The following is a 21,296-nucleotide window of genomic DNA, read 5'->3' as shown; positions in this document are numbered from 1 at the left end:
TTCTGTTGGTTTTGCTTTGTATACATTCCTAAGGGTTTTCTTCCTATATCTCCTTTGATATCTATATTTGTAAGGTGTTATAATATTCCATTGCATTATTAAATCATACTTCATTCATCAGTTTTCCAATTGTTGGAACCTATCAGATAACAGTGACAAATCTCTGATATTATAGTTGAGGAAACTGATGCCAAAGGAAGTTGAGTTACTTGCCCAAACCTCCTCTTCCCCACAATTCCACTCCTTAGGGTAAGTTGAGGATTATGTGTGAGGAAGACTGTATACAATTTCAGACTTTTTCAATATTTTGATTAGTTTTGCCTGACATTTGTTCCTCATTTATATTCTTTGTTATAAGGAGTAATGCTCTGAGAGGGGGAAATATTAGGGTGCATTGGAAAATGCAGACATTGTTAAAAAAGGTATCAATAAGATTGTTTTTAAATGCATAGATTCTAAGTAGATAATAATAGCACAAACTATGCTCAGATAGAATAATGAAGAGAAAGATGAGGGGAAAGAGGAAAGTGATGGGAAGATTCCAAATCAATTAGTAGGGAACATTTTGTCCTTCAAGATCCCCAGGCTCTAAGGAGCACAAGTAAAAACAAATCAATGATTGCATATTATTGTTGATGAAATCATATGTGCTTATGTAAGTCAAATAGTAAATATTGCATGTTGCCACAGCTTCTAAAAATGTAGTCAAGCTGATGTCTGTATTCATGAGAAGGGCATGGGGATTGGCCTATTTCTGCCAGTAGTTTCTATGCATTCTCCCTTCCTTTCCTCCTGTACCATTTATGTTTAAATAAGTGTCTCTGAGAACCAACCCAAGCAGGTGGTCGAAAAGATTTGATATCATTGTTCCTTTTCTCTCCCCTTTCTCTTCCCTTCTTCCTGGGTCTACTAGAGTGCTACTGTGGTCCCTATTTGGGTTCAATAATTATTGTATAAACTTTTCTTTGGGTTCTGCTTACTTCCCTCTGCATCTGTTCAAACTTCCCAGAATCCTCTGGAATCTTCTCATTCAACAAGAATATGGCTCAATAATCACAAGCCCCAATGAGTTTCACTGGAGACCTTACAGAGCTTCATATACAACTTCAATCTCTTCCCTGAGCTCAGTCCTCTCTTACCAGTTACCTATTGAATATTACAAACTGGGGGTTTCAATTTGCATTAGCTGAGAAAAAGCTGCATCAGAGAGGCTATGAAAGCAGAAGTCACTCACTTAGTAGACTTAAAAGGAGTGGCTTTACCCTCTTCTTTCCCCTCTCTGGAAAATGCAACATTTGGGTCTCTTTTGGGACTTTTAATGAGACTCAGGGAAAGGCTAGGAGAGGGACCAAGCCCCTTTTCCCTCTTAGGCAAAATGGCATACTGCTGGCACAGGGAAGCTAGACTACAAATTCATATCTGCAAGCTTAAGCCTGGGCTTCCGGATGCCTTTTAATGCTTGTTTCTTCTCAGTGTTGTTAACATTCATCCCTACAGTTTTCTTTTTGGAAGAGAAGATAACCACCAACAGAAGAAGAGCCTAAACCATGACCTGAAACATGAGAAGACGTGGATCTTAAGCACTTCGTTGGGCAGGGCATTACTGAAATCAAAATGGCTACATGACAATTCCCCTCGAAATATTGCATGATTTGTGGTTCTAAATATCATTCTTCTTATAGCCTATAATAGTAGTTATGTTACTGCTTTTTGTTTAAGGTTGTTTCCCCCTTCCCCCTGGTCCATGCACGCTTGTCAAACTTCTGTGATTACAAGTTCTTTTGGGCATAGGATATAATAGCTGCCCTATATAACCAATCCACATTGTACACAAACTGCCTTTTTATTCAAGTCATTTGGGAAGACCCTAGACATAGGCCCACACTAAACTTTAGGTCATTTTCTCTGGACCTTGAAATGAGGGCAGGGGCATATGATAGCCAGATTGAACCAACCTGAGAGAGCCAATTGTCAAAAAGTCATTGGAACATTTACAGCTCCAAAGTCATCAAACTCTATAAATTAGAGATTGAGTTATTCTTTTGTTAATTTATGGACTTAAGAAGTGATGGATGTAGATTAAACTTTAAATGTATATTGCATACTTTTCCTTTTCTTTCAAAGAGGTAGTTTTTATTTTATATTTTATAAATAGTTTAACACTATTTACCAGCATACTCTAGATAGGGGTTTAAAAAGGACTAAAGAAAAAAAAAAGAGCCAAACATTCTGTCTTTTAGGGTTGGACTAAGACTGAGTCCACACACAATGTGTGGATCCAGAACAGTGGAGTCCTTTAGAGGGAGAGCACAAGTTCCCCCTTGATCAGAGGAACAGGAAGACAGGGAGTGAGGAGGAAAGGAAAAAAAAGAGAATAGAGGAAGAATGTTTTAAGTATGTGCCACTCACTATGTTAAGTTCATTATACATACCTCATTTAAGGCTCATGACAACCCTAGGAGACAGAGACAATTATTATATCCATTTTATAGTTGAGGAAACTGAGGTAGCCAGAGGTTAATTGTCTTGACCGTGGTCATGCAGTCGAAACTGGATTTGATTTAGGACTTTACCTGACTCCAGGTCCAGCAGTGTCTGTACCACCTAGTTGCTTCTGGATTTCATCATAATTGCTTATCCTTATATACATTTTTCTCCATAGAATGTAAATTCCTTCAGATTAAGGACTGTTTTTTTTTCCATTTATACAGGACCTAGCCCAATGACTGGCTTAAAAAATGCTTGTTAGGTTGAATCAAATTAAAATTGTGTTTTCTCACCTTTTTAAAAGTCTAATCTGGTCTAAAATTAGAACTCCATAGGATCAATTCATATAGCCTAAGACCTATATATTATCCTGGGTGGAAAGAGATTTGAAGGTTCATATTATATTGCCCATAGGCACAGTTATGCTAGCTAGGTACATAAAAGACTGTAGAAGATTGTTGAAGAGTATTGATGAGACAGTAGTGAGCTATATGTTGTCCTTAATTTTTAAGAATAGTGACATGACTAGCAAAGTGATGCAGCGGATAGAGCATTGGGTTTGGAGACGGGAAGATTCATCTTCCCAATTTAAAGTTTGGCCTCTGTTACTAGCTGTGTGATACCAAAGAAGTCACTTAACCCTTTTTGCCTCAGTTTCCTCATCTGCAAAATGAACTGGAGAGGGGAATGATAAACAACTCCAGAATCTTCACTAAGAAAACCCAAAATGGAGCCATGAAGAACTGGACACAACTAAAAAACCTGAACAACAACAAAAAATGATCATGATGTTATAAGAGTTAATTGTTTGAGAGAAAAATACATTAGGGGCTACACATTTTTCTCTTCCCAGTGTACTATAATTTTCAATGGGCTAGTGCTTGACTTTCTCCCATATATCCTGCTTTCTTGGAAGTATTCATGTTCTAACACTGGAAGATAAGAGGGACAGACATCTATTTATTGAGAAATATTGCTAAACAAATCATGGTGTATATAATGCCAATATAATCACAAAAAGAAGGGATTTCCAGAAACAATGGAAGATTTGTATCAAGTGATATAGAGTAAAATAAACAGAGCCAGAAAAACAAAATAGAAAATGACTACAAGAATGTTAGTGAAAAGAACACTAAAAGGAATCTAAACTCCAAGTGATTGTAATAATTATTTGAACCCGGAGAAGAAATGAAATATGCTTCCCTCCTCTATGTAATTAGAGGACAATAGGGGCAGAATGTGGAGTACCTTATCAGCTGAGATCACTGCATAAATTGTTTTTGCATCATTATTTCTCTTTTTTACAAAGGAAGACATGATCTATTGAAAGGAAGTGGCATCCTGAAAAGATTGTGACAGAAAAACAAGACATCAATAAAATACTTTTTTCTGTTGCTCAGGCATGTCCAACTCGTTGTGACTCCATTTAGGGTTATCTTGGCCAAAGATATTGGAGTGGTTTGCCATTTTCTTCTTCAGCTTATTTTGTAGAGAATGAAGCTGAGGCAAACAGGATTAAGTTACTTGCCTTGGAAGAGAACTATAAAATTGTTGTTGAAAAAATGAAAAATATAAATAGATGTTTTATTTTACATTCATCCTTCTGAGATATCCTTAGTTAACTATGTTATATATTATTGTTGTTGAGATAGTTCAGTCTTGTTTGACTCTTCATGACTCCATTTGGGATTTTCTTGGCAAAGATACTACAGTGGTTTGTCATTTCATTCTCAGCTCATTTTACGGATAAAGAAACTGAGGCAAACAATGTAGTCAAGAGAAATGACCAAAAGCAGAGGAAAATATGAGATTTAAAGAAGATGGACCCAGGAGAGGCAGATGGAAAATTTGGGAAGCTGGCAGGGGAAGGGAGAATTGAGAATTCCATGGAAGATTCAAAAAGCTATAACTGTTGGCCAGAGCAGAGTCTGGTCACTCACTCTCTTACCACAGACTCTGGCAAGAGCTAGGGAGGATAATTGCTTTTCTAATACCCTTTCTACCTGGCTGTGCTGAAGAAAAGTGTTTCTGCCTTGTACTGAAGATCACCCTGGATCAACATTTCCCTGAGGAGAAATATATTTTCCTTGAAAGACAATTTGATCCCACAATCTAAAAGTAGCCATTAGGGAATAGTCAGCAGGGTATCCTTGGTCCCTCTGCCCTCTACCTCTCTCTCTCCCTATCTTTCTTTTCTAAGAAACAAATTAGCCATTTTAGTTTACAGAAGACTGTCTCTAAGTTTTGTAATAGGAGGGAGGATTTTAAAATCAAAGAAGAAAGTTGGAAGGGGTTTACTCACCTTCCAGTCAGGTCAAGACTCCATTAAAGTTGTCCAGACTAGTAGAGGAAGAAGGAAGTTGCTACCTAGAAATCAGTCCCCAACAGCAACTGGTTTACTGGTCATAGCATGTTAAAGCCCCTCAGTCTCTCCCACTATTACAACAGGGTTAAGAGACTTGCCTAGGGTCACACAACTAGAAAGTACCTGAGGTCACAGATGTAAGCTAGAGCATTAGGCAAAAGGATCGGATTGAAGTCAAGACAAGTCAGAGCAGATTCAATGAATGACTTTTAGCTTTACTGAAATATACAAACCAAACCTCCACTCCAGCCAGTATTCCCCCTTGATTGACACTCAGTCCCCAGATGAAGCCATATTGGCAGTTCAAGAACCACTTCTAAATTTCAGCTCCTCTGTCATCTCTCCCATATTTTGGATTTTTCTTTCTTCCATCTTCTTACAAAACTTACATATCCTCTTTCCTATTTTCAGGAAAGTTTTAGTTGGAGACACATGATTAGACAAATATATTCTGCTAATTTGTGAAATGGATAATAGTGAAGTAATTGGGTTACTTGTCCCAAGGCAATCCAATTGTCTCTTTTTAAAAATATATATTTATTGTGGGGGTAGGGGGTAGAGCCAAGTTGGCAGCTTAGTAGAAGCAAAAGCTGGAATGGCTCCTAGAATCCTCTCAAACCAACCTTAAAATAGTACCTCAAAACAAACAGGGTCACAGAACCAACAAGGAGACAGAGTGAGGTGACTCTCAAGGGAAACAACTTGAAAGGTAAGCAAAGGGAGCCTATTTTCATGGGAATTAGAAGTAAAACTGCAAATGCAGCTTGTTTAGGTTCTGAACCTTGGCGCAAGTCAAATTTGAGACCCCAGGACCATGCCTAACACAAAGGCAGAGCAACCCACACCCATCTTTTGAAGTCCCAAACCCTGGCACCAACCCACAGGGGGCTCCCAAAGTTTATAGAGCATGTCCTTTTCAAATCTGTGGTGAAGCCCCTAGCCAGAGGGTAACATACATTACAGTGATTCAAATCCTGCAATTGGCAGTTTACAGAACTCTCAGGCTACAGGCAAAAAAAAAAAGGCCAAGAAAATGAGCAAACAGCAAAAAACAAAACAAAATAAAACCAAAAACCAAAAAAAACCTAATCATGGAAAATTTCTATGGAGACAAAGAAGGGTAAGGCACAGATTCAGTAGGAGACAGTGAGATCAAAGCAGTTACATGTAAAACTTCAAAGAAAAATGGGAATTGGTCTTAGGCAATACAATAGTTCAGAAAGGGAATTAAAAATCAAATGAGATATGTAAAAGGAATGGGGAAAAATGAAAGCAATGAAAAAAATAACAGCTTAAGAAGCAAAATTGGTTAAGTGGAAAAAGAGTACAAATCCAATAAAGAAAAGAGTAATTACAAAAACAGAATTTACCTACTAGAAAAAGAGATAAAAAGATCTAATGAAGAAAATAATTCCATGAAAAGAAGAATTAACCAAATATGAAAAGAATCAAAAAGTCATGGAAGGAAATCATTCTTTAAAAATTAGAATTGGCCAAATTGAAGCAAATGACTTCATGAAACATCAAGAAACATTAAAATCAAATCAAAAGGGTGAAAAAAGAGAAGGAAATATGAAATAACTGGGAAAATATATCCAGAAGAGTAAATCTAAGAATTGTTGGACTCCCTGAAAGTCATGATTAAAAAAAAAAACCCTAGACATCATATTTCAAGTAATGATCAAAGGAAACTGCCCTGATAGCCTTGAACAAGAGGGTAAAATAGAAATTAAAAGAATTCACAGATCGCCTCCTGAAATAAATTCTCAAATACTAACTACCAGGAATATTACAGTCAAATTCAAGAACTCTCAGGTCAAGGAGAAAATACTGCAAGCCATCAGAAAGAAATAATTCAAATATCATAGAACACCATGCAGGATTATACACTTTCTGGAAGTTTCTAAATTGAAGGATCTGAAGGCAAGGGAACTGGGTTTACAATCAAGAATTACCGACCCATAAAAACTGAATACATTCTTTCAGGGGGGAAATGGTCGTTTAATAAAATAGAAGATTTCCAAGCACTCCTGAAGAAAAGATAAGACCTAAATATAAAATTTGAGGTCCAAATACAAAATTCAAAAGAAGCATAAAAAAGGAAATAAAAAAATAGGAAAAAAATAAGGGACTCAATAAGATCAAATTGTTTATTTTCCTACATGGAAAGATATTTGTAACTCTTAAAATGTTTATCTTTATCTAAGTAGATAGAAGAAATATACATAGGCAGAGGAGGTGGTAGTAAGCTGTTTAGGATGATATGCAAAAAAACAAGGGTTGAAAAAGAGGATTGTACTGAGACAAAAGGGAAGAGAGAGGTAAAGTAAGGATAAATTATATTATATAAAGAGACTTAAGGGAAAAACAACTATTACAGAATAAGAGAGGATGAGGGTGGTAATGTGCAGTTCTTGAACCTTATTCTCATTGGAATTGGCTCAGAGAGGGAATAACAGCAAGACTCATTGGAGTATAGAATCCTTTCTTATCCTGTAGAGAAGTAGAATGAGAATAAGAAAGGGAGTGATGAGGAGAGGAGTAATATAAGGGAGGTGGAAATTGTGGGGTTGACAAAAAGACCTCATAGAGAAGTAGAAGGGTAATAAAAAGACTGGTGGTGGGAAGGGGAGTAATATAAGAGCAGAGTAATGGGGGAGTGATTAAAAGCAAAAAAAAAAAGGAACAGAGTAAAAGGAGAAAGTGCAGGATTAAAAGGGGAAAACAAGACAAATGGAAATACATGGATGATAATCATAACTGTGACTGTGAATGGAATGAACTCACCCATAAAATGGAAGTGGTTAGCTGAGTGGATTAAAAACCAGAATCTTGCCATATGTTGTTTACAAGAAACACATTTGAGGCAGGTAGACACAAAAAGAGTAAAGATAAGGTGATGGAACAGAATCTATTGGGCTTCAACTGAAATTTTAAAAAAGGGGGACTAGTGATAATGATCTCAGACAAAAATAAAGCAAAAATAGATCTGATTAAAAGAGCTAAAGTAGGTATTTACATCTTAATAAAAGATAATATAGAAAATGAAGTAATATCAGTACTTAACATATAAACCAAATGGTATAGCCTGTATTTGGAGGTTATAAGTATGATATTAGAAAATAGGTCTTGTTATATTAGTTAAGAGATAAGAAGTAGAGAAGCTGGCTTGAGAAAGAATTGGAGTTCAAAGCAGATCTAAGACAGAATATCAGTTTCAAATGTTGACAGTTTAACGATTTTTCTGTGACAGTTACATATCCTGGGTGTGGCAGTTACTTGGAGGAAGAGGGGAGTTACTCTCTGGGAGGTAGTGAGGAGTTACTCTCTCTTTCTCTCTCTCCCCCCCCAGAGTTCTAACTTGGTTCTTACTGATACTCAGCCAGCTAGCCTTTGTTATTTTTATAACTTGGAGGCAAAGCTAAGGATTATAAGGATAATAGTGTTAGTTTATTTAGAATAGTAAAAATTTGGGTTAGTCAGATTAGGAAGGATTAGTGTAGCCTGTGGACACAGGAGAAATGGTTCCTTGTGTAATCAGGGAGTTTTATTTGGATGGAGTTAGAATCCCTTAGAGTTACAAATCTTTTTTTTTTATCCTTATATTTTCAATAAATAGTTTATTTTATATACCAAGAGTCTCTTTAGTCTCCTTGCACCTGGCCATGAAGAGAAGTTCACTTATGAGCTTCACTTCACTTAAACTGAAGATGCTTTGTAAACACAGCAAGCAGAGTATCTATATCAGTTTATAATCCATAATCAATTCATTGCCCATTATTTTTAGTTCTCGCTTTTATTTTTGCAAGGTATCACCTTCAAAATTTTAAAGTAAAAAATAAAGGCACTTAAGGAGGAAATAGTTAGTAAAAATCTACTAGTAGGAGACCTCAAGCTTCCCCTATCAGAACTAGATGATTCTAACAAAAAAATTGGAAGTAAAGGAAGTGAATGTAATTTCTGGAAAGTTAGATTTATTAGATACCTGGAAAAAACTGAATGGAAACAAAAAAAGAATGTACCTTCTTTTTAGCAGCATATGGAATATTTACAAAAATTGACCATGTACTAGGGCATACAAACTTCACAACCAAATGCAGAAAAGCAGAAATAATAAATACAAACTTTTTAGATCATAATGCAATAAAAATTATAATCAATAAATGTTCATTGAAAAACAAATAAAAATGAATTGGAAATTAAATAATCTAATTCTTCAAAAGGGGTGAGTCAAAGAATAAATCACAGAAACAAGTAGTGATTTCATTAAAGAGAATGATAGTGAGGACACAACACATATAATTTATGGGATACAGTCAAAGCAGTAATTAGGGGGAAATTTGCATCTCAGAATGCTTATATGAATAAAATAAAGGAAAAGCAGTTCAATGAATTGGGTATAGATCTAAAAATACCAGAAGAACAAATTTAAAATTCCCAATTAAAGACTAAATTGGAAATCCTAATAATCAAATGAGAAATTAATGAAATTGAAAGTAAAAGAATCATTTAATTAATAAATAAAACTAGAGTTGATTTTATGGAAAAACAAATAAAATAGATAGAGCATTGGTTAGTTCAATTAAGAAAAGGAAAGAAGAGAATCAAATTACCACTATCAAGAATGAAAAGGTGAAGTCTCCTCCAATAAAGAGGAAATTAAAGCAACCATTAGGAGCTATTTTGCACAATTATGTGACAACAAATCTACCAAATTCATTGTGCCATAAATATGGTGCTTATACTTAAGTTAGGAAGACCAAAAATAGAGAAAGAGATATACAGACCAATTTCCTTAATGAATAGTGATGCAAAAGTCTTTCAAAAAATACTATCAAAGAGATTACAATAATATAACATAAGAATTATTCACACTATATGGGATTTATACCAGGAATGCAAGGCTGGTTTAATATTAGGAAAACTATCAGTCTAACTGACCACATCAATAACCAAACTAATGGAAATCACATGATTATCTCAATAGATGCAGAAAAAGTCCTTGAAAAAATATAACACTCATTCCTATTGAAAACCCCAGAAAACATAGAAATAAAAGAGCCTTTCCTTAAAATAATAAGTAGTATCTATCTAAAACCATCAGCAAGTATCATCTGCAGTGTGGATAAGTTAGAAGAGCTTTCTCAATAAAATCAGGAGTGGAGCAAGGATGTTCATCATCAGCACTATTATTTAATATTGTATAAGAAACAGCTTCAACAATAAAAGAAAAAGAAAATGAAGGAGTTAAAGTAGGAGGAAACTAAACTATTATACTTTGCAGATCATGTGATGGTATAGTTAGAGAATCCTAGAGAATCAACTAAAAAACTAGTTGAAATAATTAATAACTGTAGCAAAATTCAGGAAACAAAATAAACCCACATGAATCAGCATTTATATAGATTTATATATATATATATATATAGATATAGAAAGAGAAACTATTTTAAATCACTCTAGACAATATAAAATACATGGGAATTTATTTGCCAAGACAAACACAGCAATTATATAAACACAATTACCAAACACTTTTCATACAAATAAACAGATCTAGAAAACTGGAAAAACATTAATTACTCAGGTTTAGGTCAAGCTAATATAATAAAAATAACAATCCTATCTAAATTAATTTATTCAGTGCCATACCAATAAAACCAGCAAAAATATTTTATGGAACTAGAAAAAATAATAACAAAACTCATCTGGAAGAATGAAGGCGGCCTAACAGTACCAGATCTTAAACTGTACTATAAAGTCATAACTATCAAAACAATCAGGTACAGGCTAAAAAATAAAATGGAGGGTCAGTGGAATAGATTAGGGGGTAAATGAACTCAGCAATCTAGTGTTTGATAAATTGAAAGATTCTAGTTTGGGAGATTAGAATTCACTATTTGGCAAAAAGTGCTGGGAAAATTGGAAAAGGGTATGGTAAAAATTAGGTATAGTTCAATATCTCACATCCTATACCAAGATAAAGTCAAAATGGGTAAATGATTTAGTTATAAAAGGTAATATTATAAGTAAATTATCAGAACATAAAATAGTTTATTAGTTATATTTATGGAGAATGGAAGAATTTATGACCAAATAGGAGATAGAGAACACTACAAGATGTAAAAATGAATAATATTGATCATATTAAATTAAAAGGGTTTTATATAAAGAAAACCAATATAAGCAAGATTAGAAGGGAAACACAAACTGGGGACATTTTTAATTTAATTTTTTTAAATTTAATTAATTACTTTAGGATATTTTTCCATAGTTACATGATACATGTTCTTTTCCTCCCTTGCTCCCTCCCTCCTTTTGTAGCCAATAAGACATTCCACTGGGTTTTACATGTATCATTGTTCAGAACCTATTTCCATATTATTAATATTTGTAATAGAGTGAGTATTTACAGTCAACATCCCCAATTATCTTCCCACAGAGGCATGTGATCAAGCATATGTTTTTTTTCTTTTTCATTTCTATTCCTACAGTTCTTTTTCTGGGTGTGGATAGCGTTCTTTATCATAAGTCCCTTAGATTTGTCCTGAACCATTGCATTGTTTCTAGTACAGAAGTCCATTACAGTTGATTGTTCCACAGTGTATCAGTCTCTGGGTAGAATGTTCTCCTGGTTCTGCTCATTTTGCTCTGCATCAATTCCTGGAGGTCTTTCCAGTTCACATGGAATCGCTCCAGTTCATTATTCCTTTCAGCACAATAGTATTCCATCATCATCAGATACCACAATTTGTTCAGCCATTCCCTAATCGATGGACACCCCTTCATTTTCCATGGTTTTTTTTGTCACCACAAAGAGCACAGCCATGAATGTTTTTGAACACATATTTTTTGGGGAAAATTTATAACAAATTTCTCTGATAAATTTCTGAAATTTATATAATTTTCTGAAATATACTAAAAACTAAATAAAATTTATAAGAAAAAAGTCATTCTCCATTTGACAAATGATCAAAGGATATGAAAATGCAGTTTTCAGAGGAAGAAATCAAAAGTATCAATAACTATATGAAAAAAATGTTCTAAATTCCTCTTAATTAAAGTAATACAACTGAAAACAAATCTGTGGTGCCAACTTACACCTATCAGAATGGCCAATATTACAGTAAAGGAAAATAATAAATGCTGAAGAATATGTGGCAAAATTGGGACACTAATGCATTGATAGTGGATTTGTATACTGACCCAACCATTTTGGAGGGCAACGTGGAATTATGCCCATGGGTCCATAAAGCAATACATATTTTTTGATGCAGTAATACTGCTTCTAGGTCTATATCCCAAAAAGATCTTAAAAAAGGGGAAAGGAGATACTTGTACAAAAATATTTATAGCTGCTCATTTTGTGGTGGCAGAGAATTGGAAATTAAAGTGATGTCCCTTAATTGGGCAATGACTGAACAAATTGTGGTATATGATGGTGTTGGAATACTATTGTGCTATAAGGAATGATGAACTGCATGATTTCAGAAAGAGCTGGAAAGACTTCCATGAACTGATACAGAGTGAAATAAACAGAACCAGGAGAACATTGCACTCAATAACAGCAATGTTGTGGAATGATCAACTGTGATAGACTTAGCTACTCTCATGTACCACAATAACCCAGGACACTTCTGAGAAAGAATGCTCTAGAGAAAGAACTGTTGGAATCAGAATGTGGATGAAAGCACATAGGAAACTTAAGAAAACTTAAGTGGAAATTTGTTATTACAGGTAATTGGTAACATTTTTAAAAAATATATTTTTTTGTTACATTTGTTTTTATCTTTCCCTCCCAGTCCTACAGTAGAGGCCAACATTTGCCACAATCATATTTGTGAAACTGTACCTTATATATCAGTTTTTTTCCTCTGGAGTTGGAGATCATATTCCTTCATAAGTCTTTTGTAGTAGCTTGGTCATTCACAGTTACTCTTTGAAGAATATTACTGATACTGTATACAACATTCTCTTTGCTCTGTTTTATTCCTCAGTATATTATGCAAGGTTTTCCATGCCTTTAAAAAATCAACTTGTTCATCATTTCTTATAGCACAGTGGTATTCCATAACAATCAAATACCATGATTTGTTTAGTCATTCACCAATTGATGGCTATCTCCTTAATTTCCAGTTCTTTGCCACCACAAAGAGACTCGTTATGAATATTTTAGAACATATAGGTTCTTTTTCTTTATTCTTAATCATCTTGGGAAACAGACCTAATAGAAGTATCACTGGGTCAAAAGCCATACATGGTGTTTCAGCTCTTTGGGTATAATTCCAGATTGCAGTCCAAAATGATTAGATCATTTCATAGTTTCACCAGCAGTGTATCAGTGTCCCAAGTTTTCCATATCCACTGCAATATTTGTCATTTCCCCCACCTATCGTTTTAGGCAATCTGATAGTTGTTTTAATTTGATGTACAGCAACCTTCCCAATCATATTCTTTGACTTATTCCAAAAGTTTTACATTTATCTGACACAATGTTACTATAATCATTTACTACTGTGTATCTTATTTGCCTCTAAAATGGAACTATCTTGGAATATCACATTTTTATTTACAGAAGTGAATGTGAAGAATATTTTGGTCTCCATCATGGAAAACCTGTGAGGCAAGTATCTGGGGACAAACAAGCCCAAGTTAAATATTTCTTTCAAAGTGATTTCAAAATGATAAACTTTGATAGCACATAGTCACTACTGAGAAACAAAGCCATGTAAGTAGGCTGTGTATCATTCAGTATAGAGCATAGTATTTATCTCATTCTGATTTGAAAGGTTCAGTTCTTTAGTGAAACATGGGTACCGTTTAGGTGGCATGCGATATCTTACATTTTTCCAGAACTTTGTCTTCGCTGAATGCAATCCCTGCATAGAGTCTCCTTTCCACTGCAACACCCCATGTTTCTGCTTAAGGTATTTAATGGATTCTGGCATGTCTGTATAGTCTTGAATTTTCTCTAATTCAATGAGTATGACTTTCATTCCATCCTGGATGAGGGCATTGTAGATCGTAATCTGTTCTTCAGACATGTTCTTTAACAGACCATAACTTGAACATTCTGGGACCAAAATGATTATCAATCTTCTGCTTAGCTTTATATTTTCATCAATAACATTGACCACAGCTGAAAATAATGGAAGAAGTTAAGTGGACTTTTGAAATGCAACTAAAAGATACTGCCTGTCTTTTTCAGATCTCAATTCTGCTAAATAGATAGAAGTGAAATATAAGAAGTCAGTCCAAATGACTATGATAAAATATGCAAATCCATCTCAAAGTTGTAAGAGATGTGACAAGTTATCTAATCCTACCAGTACCTAAATATGAATCCCTTCTAAAATATCCTTGAATCCAGTCTCTTTTTGAAGACCACCTATGAAAGGAAATGCAAATAATTTTAAGCAGATACTATAATTTTACTTAGAAATGAAAAAAAATCATTCGACTAGCTCTACCTCCTTTTGCCTTGGGAATAAAAAAAATACATTCCACTAATTGACTTTTTGGGCATTCTTTGGGGAAAAAAAAACCTAAAAAAAATAAAGAACAAACTTTTACTTCCTGTCCTAGAATCAGTATTCTTAGAAGTCAGAAGAGCTGCCAATGTAGACAACACAGGTTAAGTCACACAGCAAGACAGTGTCTGAAGACTGGCTCTCAATCCACTGAGCCACCTAGTTGCCTCCAACTTTGAAGTAGTCTTAATTAATTTAGCAAATATTTATTGAGTATCTACTATATGTGTGAGTCTCTGAGGATACAGAGACAATAGTGAAATAGGTCTTGCTCATTATGAAAGAGGAAGGGGTCAGGGATAGATACATATAAGAAAAATTTAAAAACAGAACGTGTTCCTGATATTCCTCAACTAAGAAACTGTTCTCTCTACAATTACTTCTTACTATGACATTGGCAAAATTCACATGATTTCTGAGTGCATGAGTACTTGATCTTGTCTGTTGACCTTGACATCCACAATAAAGTTCCACAATATGAATGGGATACCAAGGAAAACCTCAAAATTACTTTAGGACAAACCTGAAAATGGCCAATACATAGAAATAAAAATGAATGCAAACATCTATCACATGTGCATAGGAAAGAAAAAGTGATTTCAGCCATTTACGTAGAACAGTTTCTATAGGGAAGGATGGGGATAAAGGGGAAAAAAGTATAAGGAAGTTAAAAGATGAGTCATACATGTTGGTTACCTGTTTCCAACACTACAAAACAGGAATCAACTTTGAATATTTAAACCATAACTTGGCTCAGTCATAGGTTTATAGGTCAAAAGCTATAAGAAACTTCAGAAGCCATCTTGTCTGTTCCCATCATTTTACAGATGAGGAAACAGAGTCCCAAACTTGCCCGAGGTCATGAAACTAGTAAACATTAGGAACAGGATTTCAATTCTGGGCCTAAATAGCTTTAGAACCAGTTCCCTTTCCACTATATGACACCATCTTTGGGATACTTGGCTATAAATCCTGGTTAGACACTATAAGACAAAAGATGACCATGCTCTTTTCCACAAGGTTTCCTGTAAAGGTTCTGTTACCTTCCAATCCTTAGTTCCAGTGGCTAATCTAGTCCTCACCTCCAAAACTAGATTCACCTTATTTCCATAAGGGAGACTTGAAACTGTATGTTCTCAGATTAATCGTAGCATGAGTTTGAAATCAAATACAGTCTCTTCGTGTCGACTAGATGCCGAGTGTATGAAACTTCCCAAGTTCCAATGAGAACAGAAGCAGAGTCCATACATTTTGGAATGACAAGGAATAGACAATATTCTTTAAAAATAAAGAGGTAGGAGAAAATCTTTGATTACATCATTTCAGACATACCTTGTCCTGGTAAGTCATCTCTTCCAAATATAAACAATCTGTACCCACACTGTCTCTCCAAGACTTCAGGCAGGATCTTCAGCACCAAAACGTTCATGTGTTGTCCTTGGCTTTCAGTTTTAGGTTTTGGATACAAGACATAAGCATCATAGAGCTTGCCATCTGAAAAACAAATGGACACACTCATAGACTCTCTTCTTTTAGTAAAGAAGATAGTGCAAGTCACTATGATTATTATATATGTATATCTATATATCTTTTTTACTAACATCTAACTGACATTTAGCATTTAAAAATATTTTAAAACATTATGTTTCCATATGAGTGCAGAGGCCTCACTTGCTTACAAAGGAGACAGTAACACAAGGAGATTTTAGAACTCCTCATTAACATTACATATATATATATATACATACATACATGCATACATATTCTATATCCCAGTTAAATTCAGCTTTTCTCTGCTCTTCGCCCAAAATACACACTATGCTTTCATGTCTCTGGACCTTTGGCCATGCTTTTCTCTAGGTTCAGAATGTCCTCGCTGCCAACTTTCCATTTATTTAGTTCCTATTCATGCTTTAAATTCCAACTCACATGCCACACTAGGAAGCCTTTTCTGATAGAAAATGGAATGCCATTCCTGACTATGAGCAACTCTCTATAACACACCTGTCATGTAACAGTGCTTTAGTCATCACTATTTGCAACATGTAACCCTAGGCTCTAATCCCCTTGAGGGCAGGGACCCTGATTAATTCCATTTTTTCTCTCTTCCTGGGTCTAGCAGAGTTCTCTGCATACCACAGATGCTTACTAAATGTTTGCTGCTTGTTTTCAATGCATCAAGAAAATATTATGTTTAAGGTACTCTGCTAGATACAATGGATGCACATTTTGCATGAGCTCCAACCTCAAATCTGTTATCTTACTGGCCAAACTTATAGTGGTGATTCCCTCATCAGGCTAGAACTTGCCCAGCAAGGGACTTAGAGTCAGGAAAATTGGAGCTAAAATCCAGCCTCAGGGAGCAGCAAGGTGACTCCGTGGATTGAAGGAGTAGGTTCAAATCTTGAGTCAGATACTTCCTGCTGTGTTGCTGTTGGACAAGCCATTTAACTCTAGTTGCCTAGTCCTTATCTCTCTTCTGCTTTAGAAGCATCAATACTTAGTATTGACTCCAAGATGGAAGGTACGGGTTAAAAAAATCCAACCTCAGACAATAGCTGTATAACCTTAGACAAGGTGCTTGATTTCTGTTTGCCTCAGTTTCCTCAACTGCAAGATGGAGATAATAATAGAACCTATTTCCCAAGGTGCAGATGAAGATCAAATGAGATAAAAATTTTAAAGCACTTAGCACCATGCCTAGCACATAATAGGTGCTATATAAATGATAACTATTGTTATTGTATTTTTCTAATACAGGATTTGAAAACAGTAATCTGAAACTATGATGGTCCATAGAACTGGGACTTTTATTGAGGGATAGAAACCTAACTTCAATATATCTCTATGAAATGTATTTATATATGTCAGTTGACACACACATATATATTTTTATGGTTTCAAATAACAATTCTCTTTTTTAGTGTGTGGACATATTCATGTTTGTTGATGTTTAAGTTCATATTTAAAAAGAAATCACTGGAGCTCTCAATCTGGATGGAAATAAGGTTTGTATATGTGAAAAGTAAAGGACAATTCAAAAGAATATTACCAAGTTCCAAAATGTTAAGTATAGACCACAATGACTAATTAAAGGACAAGAAGGGAAGAATTAGTGATGGCCACACGGGTGAACAAAATGCTAATAAGATTGGTATAGCCATATTTTTCAGTGTCTCAGAAAATGAATTATGTGCATTGGAGAAAGTCCACTGTGTCTATACATACAAGCTGTTGCTATGATAACCTTGTATCCCATTGCTCCCATTCCTCCCATTCCTTTTGTGGTGAGAAATAGCTATTTTCTTTCCTGACCCTTCACTCAAAATGGGCTGGTAGAAATGTAGTCAGTTTGCCTGAAACCCACCTTCAAGTGAATTTTCATATGGATGTATGCACTATACAGGTTTTGGAGCAGGATCGTGCTTTCTTGATACCATCTCTAGCCAAAGGACCCAAGCATTGAATCTTTATCCAAAATACCCAACATGCACTTTCTCAAATGCTTATTGTGACACAATAATTTCTTCTCCTCCTTGTTCCTTCCTTCCTTCCTTCCTTCCTTCCTTCCTTCCTTCCTTCCTTCCTTCCTTCCTTCCTTCCTTCCTTCCTTCCTTCCTTCCTTCCTTTCTTCCTTCCTTCCTTCCTTCCTTCCTTCCTTCCTTCCTTCCTTCCTTCCTTCCTTCCTTCCTTCCTTCCTTCCTTCCTTCCTTCCTTCCTTCTTTCCTTTCCTCCTCCCTTCTTCTTCTTCTTCTTCTTCTTCTTCTTCTTCTTCTTCTTCTTCTTCTTCTTCTTCTTCTTCTTCTTCTTCTTCTTCTTCTTCTTCTTCTTCTTCTTCTTCTTCTTCTTCTTCTTCTTCTTCTTCTTCTTCTTCTTCTTCTTCTTCTTCTTCTTCTTCTTCTTCTTCTTCTTCTTCTTCTTCTTCTTCTTCTTCTTCTTCTTCTTCTTCTTCTTCTTCTTCTTCTTCTTCTTCTTCTTGTCTTTACCTTCATCTTAGAATCAATTACATGTATTAGTTCCAAGTTAGAAAATGGTAAGGGCTAGGCAATGGAGGTTAAGTGACTTTCGTGGGGTTATACAGCTAAGATGTGTCTGAGTCCAGATGTGAACTAAGGATCTCCCATCTCTAGACTTGGCTTTCAATCCACTAAGTCACCTAGCTGCATTGTTCTTGAAAATTTCTTGCTGAGAGGTATTATTATTACTACTCCAACCAATTAATTAAATTGGAAAGCTAGAAAAATTGTCTATACCATAATTTTTTTATTATAAGTGAATAACAGGCCCCTTATATATTCTTATACTTATTAGAAATAAAGGAAAATAAGTATTATGATAATTTGAGTACATCAATTTTTGTCATAAAATGTATTTATTTATTTTTGCATCTCTTAGGTAAAACCTAATCTATAGCCTGAGGAAAATGCCTTACAGGGACTACTCAGTTCTGAAGCCTAGGAAGCAGGCACCCTTAGCATAAAAACTTAGGCTGGCTCAAATATAAAATACTGAGAAAGGGTTTTAAGCAAAAGACTAAAAAAACCAAGTCCCCTTAGCACAAACGCTTAGGCTGGCTTGAACCTAAGTACACTAAGAACGGTTTCAGACAAAAGACTTTCTGGAGGGATCCTTCTGAAATGTTACAGACCTCCTGAAAAAATCAAACTTTAAATGACTCTTGAAAAATTCTACTATGGAAAGAATTCTTATTTTTTGTTGATACTCTTGTCATGGACATCTTTGGCTATCTGGTGAAACCTATAGACTCATTTTTAAAATAATTTTTTAAAAATTCATAATTAGGAGCACGTAGGTATCTCAGTGGATAGAGAGCTAGACCTGGAAATGGGAAGTCCTGGGTTCAAATCTGACCATAGATGCTTCCTAGCTGTGTGACCCTGGGCAAGTCTCAACCCCAGTTGCAAAGTCCTTAGTAATGAAACCTTGGAACCAGTACTTAGTATTGATTCTAAGATAGAAAATAAGGGTTTTTAAAAATTCACAATTGAACAAAATGCTAAATTTCACTTAAGAGGTGAATGAAAATTAGATGTAATTTTTTCCTTATCTGAGGTCATGTGCCCCAGAAATCTAGTCACCAGAGTTTTTAAATGATCCATGGGTTAATAATTCTTATACTATATCATGCTGGTTCCTGAATTATCAAATCAACTTTCCTAATCAGGATATTTGGAGATCATCTCAAAATCCAACTCCCACTGCCTTTTGGATGTAGCCCAATCTGAGCATAAAGTGGAATGGTGTAAGAGTGTGTGTGCGTGTGTGCGTGTGCATGCGTGTGCGTGTGTGTGTGTGTTTGTGTGTGTGTGTGTGTGTGTGTGTGTGTGTGTGTGTGAGGGAGTATGCTCGGGTAACACTCAAAAACTACTAGAATCATACTGGCTTGAAGAAGTTGCCACCTCCACACCCTTTTTGTCCCATCTGCAAAACATGGCTTTCATTGCCAGTTCCTGATATAGCCCAGTTTGCAAAACCCAGATGAGTCACCTTTGCATTCATTACAGTTGGGTCCAATGGAGTGGTAGGTGGTGATTAAGTTCCACTGAACAATGTTCACTGGATTACCACATGGGCAGTAACGACAAAACAACTACTAGCTCAGCTTTCAAAAACAGCCAGGGCACGCTAACTTTTTTTCCCCTTCTTAAATGACTGGTATGAAGTAGAACTAATCAAGAACAAAGCTGCTGTGGCAACCCAAACTTGAGCTGGGCATTGGCCAATAAGTAGTCTTTCTGCTACTGTCATGATAGCGACAATAACAACACTAACTATATTTATAGAGTGCCTTAAGGTTTGCAAAGTGCTTTATAAATAAGATGCACAAAAATGCATTTAAGGGAGCAACAGCTAGATGGATCATTTGATAGAGCACCAGACCTGAAGACCAGAGGGAGGTCTAGGGTTCATATCTAGACTCCAACACTTTCTAGCTGTGTGACCCTGGGCAAGTCACTTAACACCAGTTGCTTAGCTCTTACTGCTGCTCTGCTGCCTTGGAACTTAAACCTAGTATCAATTCTAAAACAGATGGAAAGGGTTAAAAAAATCTGTGACTTTAAGCTCCCAATTTCACTTTCATTTTAGTATCTCCACTGTAAATGCTTATTAATTGATAAAATACCATCTAGTAATTTTCTGCCCAATTAACAAAACCTCACTAAATCAAACAACACTAATTTTGAATTTGCAATCATTCATTTATACTGAGCTAATGTTTCCATCATGATGCAGTGGAAAAGCAGTGGAGTAAGGAGACCTGGTTTTAAATACTGGCTCTGCCTATGGGACCTGGAAGAACCTGAGCAAAAAGACTTTAGATCTCCAGGCTTTGGTTTTCCTCACTTTTAAAATAACATGGCTAGCTGGAAAGACAGCTAAGGTCTCTCAGTTCTAAATCTATGATTATATGATTCCACAGCTTCCAAGAAGAGAAAATCTCTTACTGAAATTAATTTTTGTTGAGTCATTTTTCAGTTGGGTCTGATTCTTTGTGACCACATTTCTGGTTTTCTTGGCAAAAGGACTGAAGTGGTTTGCTATTTCCTTCCCCAGCTCATTTGATAGATGAGGAACCAAAGCAAACAGAGTTAAGAGATTTGCCCAGATTGGAGAGAAAGTGATGACCTACCTATAAAGAGGCAACTTCCTCACCTGGGAGTTCCTTAGACCAGAGAAGTGGAAGAGCTCAGTCTAAATCCTTGTTTTCTTATGTGCCTCAGCTACAGTGTGGAGGTGACTGGGGCTAAATTTGAGCTCAAGAAGATGAGTTTTTCCAACTCCAAATCTTGGCTCTATCCTCTGAACCACTCAAATTAGATTAGATCAATTTCTCCTTCCCTCTTCTTTCATTAAAATTTCCAGATCGGTGCTTTGCAATGCAAATTTCCCAC

General features: G+C 35.5%; 1 protein-coding gene across 3 annotated transcripts in view; it reads right to left on the bottom strand.

The window, feature by feature from the left end:
• Positions 1 to 10,294: 10,294 nt before the first annotated feature.
• IL1RL2 (interleukin 1 receptor like 2) overlaps positions 10,295 to 21,296 on the bottom strand; it is a 37,796-nt gene continuing 26,794 nt past the window's right edge. For all 3 annotated transcript variants that reach the window (XM_016424883.2, XM_056808648.1, XM_056808649.1), the window contains 2 exons: positions 15,715 to 15,876; positions 10,295 to 13,991 (listed from right to left, as the gene is read on the bottom strand). In XM_016424883.2, the coding sequence (XP_016280369.2) occupies positions 13,597 to 13,991; positions 15,715 to 15,876 (557 nt within the window). In that variant the 3' untranslated portion in view covers positions 10,295 to 13,596. The remainder of the gene's footprint in view (positions 13,992 to 15,714; positions 15,877 to 21,296) is intronic.

Source organism: Monodelphis domestica, chromosome 8, assembly GCF_027887165.1.
Source record: "Monodelphis domestica isolate mMonDom1 chromosome 8, mMonDom1.pri, whole genome shotgun sequence".
NCBI classification, from domain to species: Eukaryota; Metazoa; Chordata; class Mammalia; order Didelphimorphia; family Didelphidae; genus Monodelphis; species Monodelphis domestica.
This window is presented reverse-complemented; position numbering and strand designations above follow the sequence as displayed.